A 14,466-nucleotide genomic window follows, 5' to 3' on the forward strand; every position below is an offset into this window, starting at 1 on the left:
AGCTGAAGCCTGGAGAGTTCACACATAAGGAGCTGTGTGACCTTACTGAGATATTGACCCAGGGCTGTGTGGTGTGCAGCAGTTTGTTTGTCAACCCTGATGTGTACAGGTCGCTACGTAAGATATCGTCTATGTCATGCTCTGAGTGTAGGAAGAACCTTCTTGTCAGGGGACATAGTGCTTGCGGTGAGACTGGAGACACGAACAGTGAAGGACCCCATGATAATAAAGTTGCGCGTTACTCTGTGTAGTGTACTTACACTTGGACTATACCTGGACTATACCTGGACTAGACTGTATACTGCCTATGTAACCCATGATATGTAACCCATGATATGTAACCCATTTGTATATGCATGTATATTCATGTGACATGACATACAAGAAATGAAATATAACTCAAGATATAACACACAAACGTACAATGTGTCATGTGTCAAACACAAGGGTTTATTATTCAGACAGGCGCAGGTGCACTACACCCATGATGAAATGTATGTATAACCTACACTTCAGAATACAACTACTAACAAAATGTAGCACATCATCCACACATCAGTCATACATAGGTTAGGACACAGGTCATGGTCAAGATTATGGTTTGGTAAAGCAGGCCCCATTGCATCTCCAACAGACAAGCTTTACCTCACTGCAATGTGTTCACCCATACTATAAGCATCAATGTGCACGGCTGCAATACAATCCACCCACCACCCCTGGCAAGGGGTTAATTTGCCGCTTCACCGTAAGTGTTAGGCTTCACCATACGTGTGATGCTTTGCTCCTTGGTTGGATGATCTGCTCCTTTGTTGGACAGTCCTCTCCTTGGTCTGATGGTCTACTCCTTGTTCAGATGGTCCTCTCCTTGGTCTGATGGGTCTCTCCTTGGTCGGATGGTGCTCTCCTTGGGCTGATGGTCCTCTCCTTGGTGGGATGGTAAGGTATAGGTTGAATTGACAGTCCTTTGGTTTTACAATAGCCCCACCCCCAAGGGCCCTAATGTATATAAGGCAACTAAGATTGCCACTACCACACAGTTTACCCAGCTCTACCAGAGTTTCAACCAGAGTTTCATCTGATAGATGGGTCTATACATAGCGCCAGGCTCTGCAGTAGCACTGACTGTGCTTCTAGGCCTAGTTACTACAGGACTGAGCCAAAGTGAAGATATGTTATACTTCACCACATGGACAGGCAACGGGGAGAATCTGATGCCCCACATGAATGCTATCAAGGAACAGGCTGAGGGCTCTCACAAGAACAGACTGGTGTTGGACTCTGGGACAATGGAACACCTTAAAAAGAGCGGTGTTGTGGAAGGCAGTAGAGTTGTCATGGAACTGGATACGGCTGTGTTCACTAAAGCTAAAGAGCAGATAACACTAAAGAATCCCAGACTCGCGGAACAAGTGGACCGGTTGTACGACAATCTACAGGGTGCGTATGAGGAGTTTAGAGGTAACAACTTTTATGCCTCAGCCTCGGACATCCTGCGCTATGTCGCTTTCACTGCGTACTCCGATCAAACTGACTGGTTGGTGTATCACGACGCAGACGTTAGATTCAAACCCTTAGACCATGAGCAGCAGACGAACCTAGGATCTTGTGCGGACATGAAGGTGGCCATGGTAACCTCTACCAAGCGTAAAGATCAATCCCTTGTCGACCAGCTGTCATTTGTGGAACCGAGTTACTTCTACGAACTCACACCCTACGAGTACCCACAATACACCCAGTTCAACTCCGATTTGATCTTCATGCGGAAATCCGCTGCTACACGGTCTGCAGTGGCGATCGGAGCGATGCAGCATAAGACTATAGCTGCAAGCCAAAGATCGATAGTTGAGAGGGTCCTGGGGACTGAAAAATCTACAATGACTTTACATGACGCAATTCGGACAACTCACCCTGATGAGACTAGGTTTGTGCTACCTCCCGAAACCTTTGGGTTACTCTACGGCCAAAGGACCCAGGGCCTACCTGAGTATACTACGGCGAGTCTGAAACGTGCCTACGTGGCAGCTGTAGGCCTCAACCCTTTGGACATGCTACTTTCCAGAGAGATGAATGCCAAGTACACAGCTGCCCGTCCAAGTTCAGAGAATGTACTTGATGGTGAGAGCTACTTCAGAATAGAACCAAGTATCTTTCTTCGTACCCTTGAAATGAAAGGGGATATCACGACTAGGAAGATGTTCCTGTCGGAATCTGCACTCAACCCGGCTGACGTCGGGGCCGTATCTCGGCAAGACGCTCAAAACTGGTTTGGGGTTTCCCAGGGTGACTGTCCGGATGTGCCTGTGTATAGTATGGCGGAAGAAGCTGCTATCAAGGTGTCAGATTTCACCCCTTTACATTTGAGACCCCCCAGTCCCGAATTACCTGAAGGTGAGATATAGATGGACATGGATTCGCTCTCATTTGGTTCCAAAAGAGAGCCTCACGCTGTAAACCCAGAGACGGAACCCGAAGCTTTCGAGAGAGGCATTGCAGCCTGCGGGATCAACAGCAAGCGTCGATGCAGGGCTGCGTCCCACTGCTCCCTGTATGAGGAGGAGAACTTCTCTACCACGCACAATGGAGAGTTCCTGTTTATAGACAAGTGGCATGTGAAATTTACAAGAGAAGACGGGTCTCTAAGGATGATAGTCGAATCCACTGTAAACGCCAGGAATGTCATCTCCCGAGTGGTCACCAAGATTCCAGCGGCTCTCGTCAAGGCGTTTGTACAGAAGCGCAAGGCGATTGTGGAAATGGGTCGCGTGCAGCTGGAGAAAATTATGGGCAACCCTGAAGTAGAAGTGGCCATGAACTCCATGATGTCCGAAGCTCACAGTGCCATCCCCAGTGATCACGGACGAGCTGTGAAGCGCATGGGCTCTGCGTACGCTCGCATGGCCACAAGTGGCCCTAAGTCGCAACTAGCGGTGAAGGCTTGGGACCTTGGAGCACGAGCCTACGGGGTGTTCACTAACATTGGGGCCCTAGTGTACGGAGACCCCTTGGTAAAGACCTTTGCTGCCTTGGATCTTAGTCAAACCGTGAACGGTTTCATGGCTCACAAATTGGCTCAGTACGCAAAGACCAAGGCTCTAGCTGAGACCTTGGAGCTGTTGGCTAACAACCCGGTCATGAACATGGCCGGTACAGCAGCTAACATTTTCTTCTTTGCTCAGAATGTACGCAGCGTCGCTGATGGACACCACAGTCCTACGGACTACTACTGGTTGACAAGATCCTCGATGCAGATGCTAACCCTAATGTTTGAAAGTCTCAACCCTGCGATGTTACCCATGGTGTCAGTTGACGTTCTAGTGACCCTCATAACACAGGGGGAATACGCGACACACATGACATGGTCCGTAGCTAACAAACTGCCTCTTAGCACTAAAGACATATGGACTTTGGGGGCAACGTCTTTTTTCGGCTCTAGATCGTGGTTGGAATACTATGAGAAGGTGGCCGACTTGGAGCGTGTCAACAGCCAATTTGCAAACTCTCTGGTTGACGCATTGCGCACGGTAAACGTGGTAGTTGGCTTCCCTTTATCTACAGTGATCAACGAGTGGCACAATCAGCACAGTCAGGAATGTGTAGAGATGTCCGTCGAAGTGTGGCCTGTGATGGGGGACTCTACTAAGCACGACCTGTCTCAGGCCGATTTTTCTATGGAGCACGGCGTGCCCCTCAAATAAGTGTACATCGGGAACATCGAAACCCAGCAGATGTGTTACAACCTGGCTGTTATAAACTGCTTACACCTCCAACATTCTGTGTTTCACAGAGCCATGGTGTATTTGGGCCAAAACATCGGCGCTTTGCCTACCAATGAAGAATGTGTATTTTATGATCAAAGTATACCCAACGCCACTGACCCATGTGGTAACTTGGCCACATTTGGAGATGACACAACTGAGAGACAGCGGTTGGTACCAGTGACCACAGAGCACGGCGATCCACTTATGGAACCCCAACTTAGGGCTGTTAGTGTTAATGCGTACTAAGCCAAGATGATTTCACGCCCTGTAGGATGGATGAAGGAATCCCGCAAGTGTACAGCCTTAATGAATGTCAAGGATACACGCTCACCCTTCCTCACAGCCAGAGCGCCGGATGCTAACATCTTCAAAGCACGTAACTGCAGTTGTCTGAGACAGTGTATTACACGCAGGTATATTGCCACGGATAAAGACGAGGATGTCGTCCAACCCTACGTGTTTAGGAAAAGGGGTCCGGAAAGCCAAGAGCTAGTACTGTACGCGAATGCTCCTATTGTGAAGAAACCCAGATGTAAACACCTAAAGGTTGAAGACATCAATCGGTATTACAAGCCGTTGGTAGCTAAGGCCGACATGCCTGCGATTATTGTAGTGGATGGAGGAGGCGTATATAACGGTGCTACAAATGCAGCCAACATTTTCCTTGTATCCCAACATGCTACAGCTGCCACAACGGGAGGCTTAGGTGTTGATACCGTGATCATCGGCAATCCAGAGAAGAGGCTGTCGATAACCATAACGCGAGATGAGAAGAAAAATAAAATCACGGGCAGCGATATTACCCTCGTACCCATATCCATAGAGAGCATCAAGGCTGAAAAATCCTCCGCTAATGCTGTGTTGGAGCAAAGAATGGACCTGCACCTAGGTGCCAAATCCCGTGTGGTGTTGTGTAAGGGGAGTGAGTTCAGCACACTGGAACTGGGACCACTCTCCACCATTATAGTGAAGGCTCTTATGACCCTGACTCTTGTGGTAGCATACTACACTATGGGTGTGGAGGTGAGCGCAACTGTGGAAGTGGACGATATCACCTTAGTCTTACGACTGGCGACTAGCCTGTTGCCTCGCCCTGACTACGTGAAGCGTGCATGCTCTGTGACAGATGACGGACTGTCTTTACATGGAGGAGCGGTGCTTTTCAAGAAGGGGAGCTCAGCCGTGTCTATCGACCCCGACGGAATCATGTTGACTTGCAGTGTTACAGGTGATATGGTTTATCGAAGCACCTACAAGGATCTGAGTACCAAGGAAGGAGAGGAGTTTAATGCCAGGTCTGGAGGGAGAAACTTGATGCGCTGGTTCGCGCAGGTCTGGATGACATGACTGTGACAACACCGAACAGGGTTAGAGTTGTGGCCACCACAGCCCAGCGAACAGTACTCAGGATCGACAATACCACTACAAGTATTCACCAGAGCTTCGGTCAGCAGCGCTCGATTGCAATGGACTTGGTAGTGGATCTTGACGTGACACACTGCAACCTATCTTTGTACGGATCTGGGTCCCCTATGACCTATTGCTGTATGGGTTCGGATTGTTTCCCAATGGGGGTTAGGGATGTAACACACTGTGACATAGTGATGACGGGAGTGACTCCGGATGGATCTAACTATACCACCCAGGTGACCGTTACAGCTAAAGGTTTTGGGATAGTCGCCGTAAAGGGTAGAGAAAGCGGGCGGTATGAAACACCGGAGGGATTGGAACTGCATTCCAGCCTCCACGATGTCAATACCGTTCGAATGGTGCTAAGTGAAGATGTGACTGTGGTGTTCAGAGATCAGTTCTCAGGGATGGAGAGGGTTATACCCGCACACTACGGAGAGGTGTTTCTGAAGAGGACCTACGACGACGAAGACCTGTTGATTCACGGTGTTGAAATGATGACTCCTAGTTGGTAGTAGTAGTCCCAGCAGCAATGGGACCACCCATATGTAAAAATGTATGCATACATGACTGTAAGTCGCTTTGGATAAAAGTGTCTGCTAAATGGCATATTATATTTATTATTATTATATTATTCATGTCTATACAGTGGTAGCCCATGGGTAGTATCCCTTCCTGACGTACATACTGTTTGTATTGTTCCATTGTGGCCGGTCCACACCGCCAATACATAACTGTTACATACTGTCAATAAATGTTATAAACGTCGACCATTGTTCACGTGTCATATTGCATGGTTGACACATTCATTCATACACTAACATACACAAGACCCGTAGGGCCCATTACATAGTGAACACAGTGACCTGACTACCCTCTCCATAGGGTGATATGTCCGTTCGTGGATAATATGTAGTATATACACAGCAGGATAGTATATACATACCACCACACATCCCTACTATATCACCCATTGACATTACAGCAAGAGAGTGTGTGATATACCTCAGCAAACCATGCAGAACCCAGGCAACAGCGAAGCTAGACCTCAGCTCGTCCCAGAAGTTAACATAATACAGGGTGTACCCAAGGTTCTGTACGTATCTGAATGTCACCTGGACATGGACAGCCACAGCGACAGCAACCTCTTGGTGCAGCTCGGAGGAATGAATTGGAAGTGTTGAACGACGCTAATGTCATGAAACCCGTCCCTGGGAAGTACGACACATACAAGTGTAACGATTGTAACGTCGTACTGTCCAGGTACAAAAGAGGTGACCCTGGTTTACATCAACATGTGCAGAGTGGAAGAGGACAGTGTCTGTACATTAAGGCTAAGTACAGGGGTCGTGAAAAGGAACTTCTCATCACACAAGGGAAGCTGCGGTTTCAAAGCGGGGGTCTAGCATTCCCCGATTTCGTGTTGTATGCAACTGATGGGTACGTTGCTATTGCCGGGACCAAACACTGCATTATCTGCGCGTGTCCGTATGGCGAAGATCACTACATCGCATGCACGGAGATGGGCAACCGCATCAAGACAACCCTGAAGCGTATGAAACTGACCATGTGTATCGATAACACTCCTTTGTTCACTACAAAGAGAGGACCCGGTCCTGAGAATGACAGATGGGACGGCTTCGAAATCGACAGCTCCTTAGCGTACTTCGCCCCAGACTTCGGTGTAATGGGAGAGTCTGCCAACATGTACCACCTTCCACAGACGGTTGACACTCACAAATGTTTTCAGTGTAAACTGGAAGTCAAAGACTTTGTGCAGAATGACACCTTACTGGGTGAGCACATCTATCACGTATACGACACAGGAGCCCAATGTCCATACATCGCAGAGAGGTACAAGTATCAGGAACACAAGATACTGCTCATACTGGGGAATGAACGGTGCAGAAAGGGATGGATCGCGTTCCCGGATACTGTCCTCAAGGCCTCTTACGGGCACACTAGAATTGGAGGCCTGAACTGCTGTGTTATCTGCAGTGCCACCACTGTACAGGGAAAGTACCTACCCGTTCATGTACATCACTTTACCTGTGATGAAATGAAAACCTCACTTCGGTTGAAGCTGAGGGATATGAAATTCCTACAATGAAAACTATGAAAGTGTCGTTCAACACCTATCTCTGGCTGTACTAATTAATGTATGGTAGTTTAATTCAAGTATGGGCCTAGTATGGGGCATGCCATTTAATAAAACTACCTTGAATCAACTGTGTGGTTACATCTTTCTCTTTGGTGGTGTTTGGGTGGCAGAATGCATGAGGTGTACGTTACACTCAGTGGTGTGATGCTGTGTCTTTGGCTACTTACTCTATAAGCATGTAGATTACAGTATGAAAGGGTATTTGGCAAGGGTTGTCCTAGACCCTGTCATCTATGTCTCACTAAGTCTCACTCTCTCAGTGACAGAGCTTGGGTGACTATCTCCCCTGATAATTTCAAACTGTTCATCCTGACTGGTTGGTGAAGAAATACTGAAACCACAGGCTAGCAGGCTTCGATAATTCTCAAAATGAAGAAGGTGCCACATCAGCAGCACACCGGTGATGTTGCTAACCAGGGCAGCAACAGAGCAGACAGAGCATCGTGCGGTGAACCTGGAGTTGATGTGCTGGACACCGAGACCATGCACCTCATGAAATGTCTCCTAGGAGAATGTACGGGAGTTTGGAAACAAAGCCAGCACGAAAGCAAAGCTCTGTCAACAATGAAAAGGGTTGTGGGTCAGGTATTGGAGAGACACAGATGTTCATACAATGGTATGTATTGCTTGTATATGATACCTACTGTATGATACCTACAGCTAACGTTAGGTACACAGGTTCGCTACCAATTGTAACATGGTTCTGGACATTCCAAGGTATGATCAACAGACTTTCATTGGATGACAGAGGGGATGATGTGAAGTTCATCGGTGTAATAGCTACTAGCCTCTTCGAAGACGGGACCGTCAACTGGGGCCGTGTTGCAAGCCTGGCAGCCTTTGGGTATGCGGTGTGTCAGTACTGGACGGAGAAGAGTAGAGAGGACTGTGTGGAGCGAGTGGGAGATGAGATCTCAGCTTACCTGCTGACTGACCAGAGGGACTGGCTGGTGAAACACAACTCATGGGTAAGTTAACTGAAGGCTGCCTAATGGCTGGCGGAGAGACGTTATTCTGATCTAATATGTTATAATGTTGAAATCTGAGTTTCAATTATTTTCCAGGAGGGCTTCGTGGAGTTCTTTGGCGTATCAGAACCGGAGTCCTCCAAATGTGACTCGACATTGAGTAACATACTCATGACCGTTGCTGGAGTAGCCGGTATTGGGGCAATGCTGATGACATTGTTGATCATGTGAAAATATGTGTGATATTCCAGAGACCTGTGTTTTATTACTTTTGCAATATTCGGTTCCCATCCTGTAGGTGGTGAGTGTGAGTGTGGAATATGGAAGTGGACTCTTAATGAACCAACCACGAACCAACATATTTTGTACTTGTCTCAATATATAGTATATGTACCACCACAGGAGGGCATGTATTATGCATGGGGTCAAAGTACACAAACGAGGCTGCGTATCAATGTATACACTTTATTTGTTACAGTAAAACCAGTATGGACATTGATTCATAATAAATGATTATACGTGATTGAACCAACATATGTGTTTGTGTTGTGTCTAAGAATGAGTGTCTAATAATGACTGTCAGAGTCAGGGTGGCAGTGCTATGTACCAGCTATGTACCACCACGTGATGGCAGCATACTTGGGTAACAGTATTGATATATAACTGTGCTTAAGGTACACAAGATAAGGATGTGTAGTAAAGCAACGCACGTTATAAATGATTGAACAAACCACAAACCTTGGTTTGTCTCTGTTCAGGCAGGGGCTTACATCCTCTATATTATAACCGTACACGGATGCTTCAGGTATGAGCGGATAATGAGCCATGTGCGGACAATTCAACCTAGAGTGGATACTATAGCCTTGGGGGAAACATTTCAACCTAGAGCGGATACTATAGCCTTGGGGGAAACATTTCAACCTAGAGTGGATACTATAGCCATGGGTGGGGGTTAGACTAATGGACAAGTGCACACCCCTTAGACACTCACACACTCCCAGAGTAGATTTAAAAGGCATTGTGTTCCCAGAGTGTAACCACCAAATACGGAGGCTCTCTACTGAACACCCTAGTAGACATGGACCCACTGAGATCTGTCAGTTTACCCTGTGTCACAGCAACAGCCATGCCTTGTTCACCTGACTGCAAATGCACACATCTGGCCACCATCACTACATTGATGCTACAGTTGATGCGGGATTCGCGGACGTTCACCTACAACCCTGCACTGTTGACACTGAATGTAAACAACAGAGGCAATCGCAGGCTATATGACGTCCTTTGCTTGCTGGAAGGTATTGGGCTTCTGAGAAGAAATGGCAAGCAGTACACACCCATGACACAATGGTATCAGATGCCGACATTTAAAAATGCCAGCGTGAAAAGTACCATGGGGATTATTTACCGGCATGTGCGCACTAACCCAGGGGTGTTCGACATATGGCAATTGGCTGACAAATTCACAATTCAACTTCGCAGGATGTATGACATCTTCAGTGTCCTGAGTGTACTTGGTGCTTTGACAAAACAACCCCAAACAGAGGCCATAGGATGTTACGCAACCGCTACATCTGGGGTGACCCGCCTGAAGTACAGGTTGTCCACAGCGACTCACCACCAGAGGTCTTGTGGATTGACAGTGATGATCCAACATCTGATGCCATCACAGTCATCCAGACGGACTCCCCTCAATTCCTGGCAGTGGAGACCAGCCATACCACTAGCTACTGTTACGACTCTTACAAAAGCAAAGTGCAGTGTATGGACACTATGGACATGGAAGCTGAAGTACAGGTTGTCCACAGCGACTCACCACCAGAGGTCTTGTGGATTGACAGTGATGATCCAACATCTGATGCCATCATAGTCATCCAGACGGACTCCCCTCAATTCCTGGCAGTGGAGTCCAGCCATACCACTAGCTACTGTTACGACTCTTACAAAAGCAAAGTGCAGTGTATGGACACTATGGAAATGGAAGCTGAAGTACAGGTTGTCCACAGCGACTCACCACCAGAGGTCTTGTGGATTGACAGTGATGATCCAACATCTGATGCCATCATAGTCATCCAGACGGACTCCCCTCAATTCCTCGCAGTGGAGTCCAGCCATACCACTAGCTACTGTTACGCTCTTACAAAAGCAAAGTGCAGTGTATGGACACTATGGACATGGAAGCTGAGCGCTTTCACTTGCGCTTTCACTTTGACGACCTATCGATGAACCTCTTTGAAAACACAGATGGCTTTACCAACACAGAGAGCCTACTACAACAGTCCTTACTGTTGTTAGATGGAGAATGTGACAGGCTGCTGGACTGTTTTATTTGACAACGAACCAACCTATAGGTGTCCAACACACTACATACAGGAATATTGTTTATGTCAGTACCAATATGTCTGTCTCTTATCCTCAATATGATCTGTACACTTCCCTACACTTCCCTTTAGGGAGTATATCACACTCTGGGTACAAGTAAATAAAGTATATATATTGATATACAAGGCCTATTCCTGTTGTGCTCTTCCTGTTGTGTGTACCCCGTATTGTATACATGTATCAGTACTGTTACTCAGTATGCTGCTGCCATCATGTGGGTGTCTATAACATTGCCACCCCGGTTGGTTGCCGGTTGATTGTGATAGGATGTGATGTGTACAGGTACAATACAGTACGAAACACGGAACCAGGGACACAGGACAGGGACACAGAGTACATACATATTGTGTGCCACGTGTTTTATTTGTTGTCAAAAGTAGACAATCAGTGCTGTGCTGCCACCATGCCAACCCCATATAGCAATTTATGAATTTATGAGTAAAGAAAGCAGTATTTCACATCACATCACAAGGAGTATACCACAACTAGTATATCACCCCAAGCACAACAAGCAAGCATTTAACACCTGACAATCAAGCCTGTTTGACCCGTCAGCAACGGAAGAGTAAGTGGTTGATTTTATAAAGACCGGTACATGTCATAGAAAAAACCCAACTCTGGCCTGGACTCCAGCGGTAGATTCGGATCCCCCCAGTGGTCACACCTCATTTTTATTCGACGGCAGTCCTTCTGCAAGCAGCTGATGACAGTGGCTCCATCGGGGTGTATGTGGACATATCTCAACCCATTACTCTCACTGAATATGTGTTTGCCCCTGCAGAACAGGACGCCTCTTTGGGTATGTTGGTCCTCCTGTGACATAGGGTACAAGGTACACGGGACCTCGATGAGGTTCTGTACATCCTGGATCGTCATAGGGTTCTTAGTCTCGAAGTAGCCGCGGAGTGCAGTGTGCGGAGAGTGGCACGTCTCTACAATCGCACTATGACATTGACATAAAATGCTCGGGTAAGGACCCTTCGCCGGCGGGCACATCCAGACATGCACGTAATCACAGGTGAGGTTATTCAGCCTCATGGCCAACGTCTCCAGGTCAGACCGGCTGTACGACTGTATCATCAGACGCCACTTGGTGGAGCAAGATTTCTGTGTCCTTCCCGCGTACGGACCCTGCCATGTAGATGGACCCGGAGACCTTTCTCCTCTGTTCAATCTCCAATGAGACATACTTGGTCTCAGTGCTCGCTTGTAAGATTTCCGTGGATCGTGTATAGACAGAGCCCAATCGGCTTGCCCCTAGCCTTGCCTTGTTGTTGGTACAGAGGTAGAATATGAGTGGCTACACACCCAGACTCAGCTACTTTTATTCACAAGACCCCCTATCCCTGAACCATTATCCAAAGAGGCTACAGTTATCAGCCCAGCCCATGGCTGGATAAATGTGCAAGAACATAGGACATTGCGTTTTTAAACACTTTATTGTTTGTCTTACAATCACAATCACTTGGAACACATATACTGTATATAATATCCAACGTGATCTCTTCTTATATGTTCAACATGGCAACCTGGGTACATAAGGAGAGGGGCCCAAAATAGTCCAGTATGGCCATTCCCATCTCATCCAGAGCCTTCCATATTTCGCTACAGAAACATATTTCATCTTCGGTTGTAATTGCCAGACCTGGACAGGCTATGCTCCCGAACCTCGACTCGGTTAGATCTCTTACATTCATATATCCGCTCACGCTGAATGTACCTGGTCCGTAGGTCTGCGGTATCTGAAATGTGGGAATGGAACAACCGCAAACATAGGTCAATGTGATACATACACTCACTGTAATGCCCTTGTGTATATGTATGTAAATGGAATAGCATTCATTGTATGTCTTACAGCGCAGACCAGGTATCTGTTCACGCTCTTCGTAAGGTCTATCAGACTCTTGTCGCCTGGTTCAGTGTCGAAAGACAAGTGTTGTAACAGAGGCTTTATGGATTCAACGCCATGCTGTGTAGAGAAGGTCCCATCTATCTGGAAGTATAGGTACGTCGGGGGTGAGAGCTGTGCCATCTGTGCAAGCGACTATAATATCACCCTTTGGGTTAGAGGAGAGATAGAACTGGTTACAGCCACTACAAGTCCACAGCCAACATCTCTTGGTACTGGTTAGTTTTCTTAAGGTCTATATACCCTCTGTTTCATGAGCCATGGGTGGGTGCTGAAACCATGGTTGGATGGTGTAGCAAAGGGACGCACACCCTGGAGCTGCCCAGTGACAGGAGCCACACGCCACACAGAGTGTGATTGTCTCCCTGAACTATCAACACCGGGGGGGTCGGATGAGTTGGACATTGAGAATTGGCCATGGTATATATATATATATAACCATCCACATATATACACCTCACCCTCTCAACCCTTCATATATTCAGCCGCTTGACCACAACTACCACCGAAACATTATACCTAGCAGCAGAATGGAGAGTTACCTGAAAGACTACGTTATTGGCAGAGGAGCCTACGGAACCGTGTACAAAGTCAAGTGTCGGAGAACTGGAAAGGCGTTTGCCTTGAAATATCACACTCACGGCGTAGAGGATTCATTCGTGAGAGAACTCTCCTGTCTCGCCGCACTAATTGGTCACCCCTATGTGATCCATATGCACGATTGCTTCTTAGACAATGGGAAGATAGCCATGCTCATGCCCTATGTGCCCTACACGGTGAGTGACGTGATTCACAACGGACAAGGTTGGAAAGTGTACGAGCAAGGCCGGTCTCTACAGTCGATCCCGTTGAGTTTCGTGGCTCACTTTTCGGTCCAGGTGGCTACTGCTTTGTCTTACATGCACATACTGAATATAGTGCACCGGGACTTGATTCCTTACAACGTGCTGCTGACAGAAGATCTCACTGTCAAAGTGGTGGACATGGGCCTCTCTAGACAATCCTCGAAATGGATGAGTCCAACTGTGGTCACGGAGCCCTACAGGGCCCCGGAATTGTTTGTTGAAGGTGACTGTGCAGAGTACACCTGTGCCATAGACATGTGGAGCCTGGGGGTGATGATAGCGGAAGCTATAGAAGGTAGGGTGGTATTCCTAGCACGTGCAAATCGCAGAGAAAAGGTGTCCACGTACCAGATCATTTTAAGGACTCTATGTCCCAAAGACCACCCCCGTGCACCGATCACACCAAGGGACCCTGTCACCTTATTGCCCCACGTTATGGAGTGTGAACTAGTGAAACGGATCGTCTTCAGATTGCTGGCTTTCCGTGACACTGAGAGACTTCTGGCTCACGAGCTGCTGCAGGACACAGAATGGAGCAAGGTTGCTCATATGACCGAGGAAGACAAAGGTATGGTCAGAGGCCAAATTGAGGAGAATTGGAGAACGGACGTGTGAAAGGAAGTGTGAGAGACTAAGCAAAGACAAAGACCAACACCAGGACTGCTTGCTCTGTGTACTTTTATTGTGTACTACATTTCATGATTCATAGATATATACTTGTGATATAAAATTGTGTAGGCATACAATACCAAAGTCCATCTCTCAGGGATGTAGCTCAGTTGGTAGAGCATGGCGTTTGCAACGCCAGGGTTGTGGGTTCAATTCCCACAGGGGGCCAGTATGAAAAAAAATTATAATAATAAAATAAATAAATAATGTATGCACTCACTAACTGTAAGTCACTCTGGATAAGAGCGTCTGCTAAATGACTTAAATGTAAATGTAATCTGTACGTCTGTCAATAAAAAGTGTATATAGCACCCTACAACCTTGGCCTGGTCCATTCGGTAGTACATTCACAAGTACATTCACAATG

The 14,466-nt window shown here is 47.2% G+C and overlaps 1 protein-coding gene across 1 annotated transcript; it reads left to right on the forward strand.

Annotated features, from left to right (window-relative positions):
• Positions 1-13,115: 13,115 nt before the first annotated feature.
• On the forward strand, positions 13,116-14,045 carry LOC311129236 (cyclin-dependent kinase 2-like; the record flags this gene model as incomplete). The annotated part of the gene is made up of 1 exon (XM_084161532.1): positions 13,116-14,045. The coding sequence occupies one exon, from the start codon at positions 13,116-13,118 to the stop codon at positions 14,043-14,045; it is 930 nt and encodes a 309-aa protein (XP_084017658.1).
• Positions 14,046-14,466: the final 421 nt, after the last annotated feature.

The sequence above is a fragment of the Coregonus lavaretus genome, assembly GCF_964263955.1.
Source record: "Coregonus lavaretus genome assembly, chromosome: 5".
NCBI lineage: Eukaryota > Metazoa > Chordata > Actinopteri > Salmoniformes > Salmonidae > Coregonus > Coregonus lavaretus.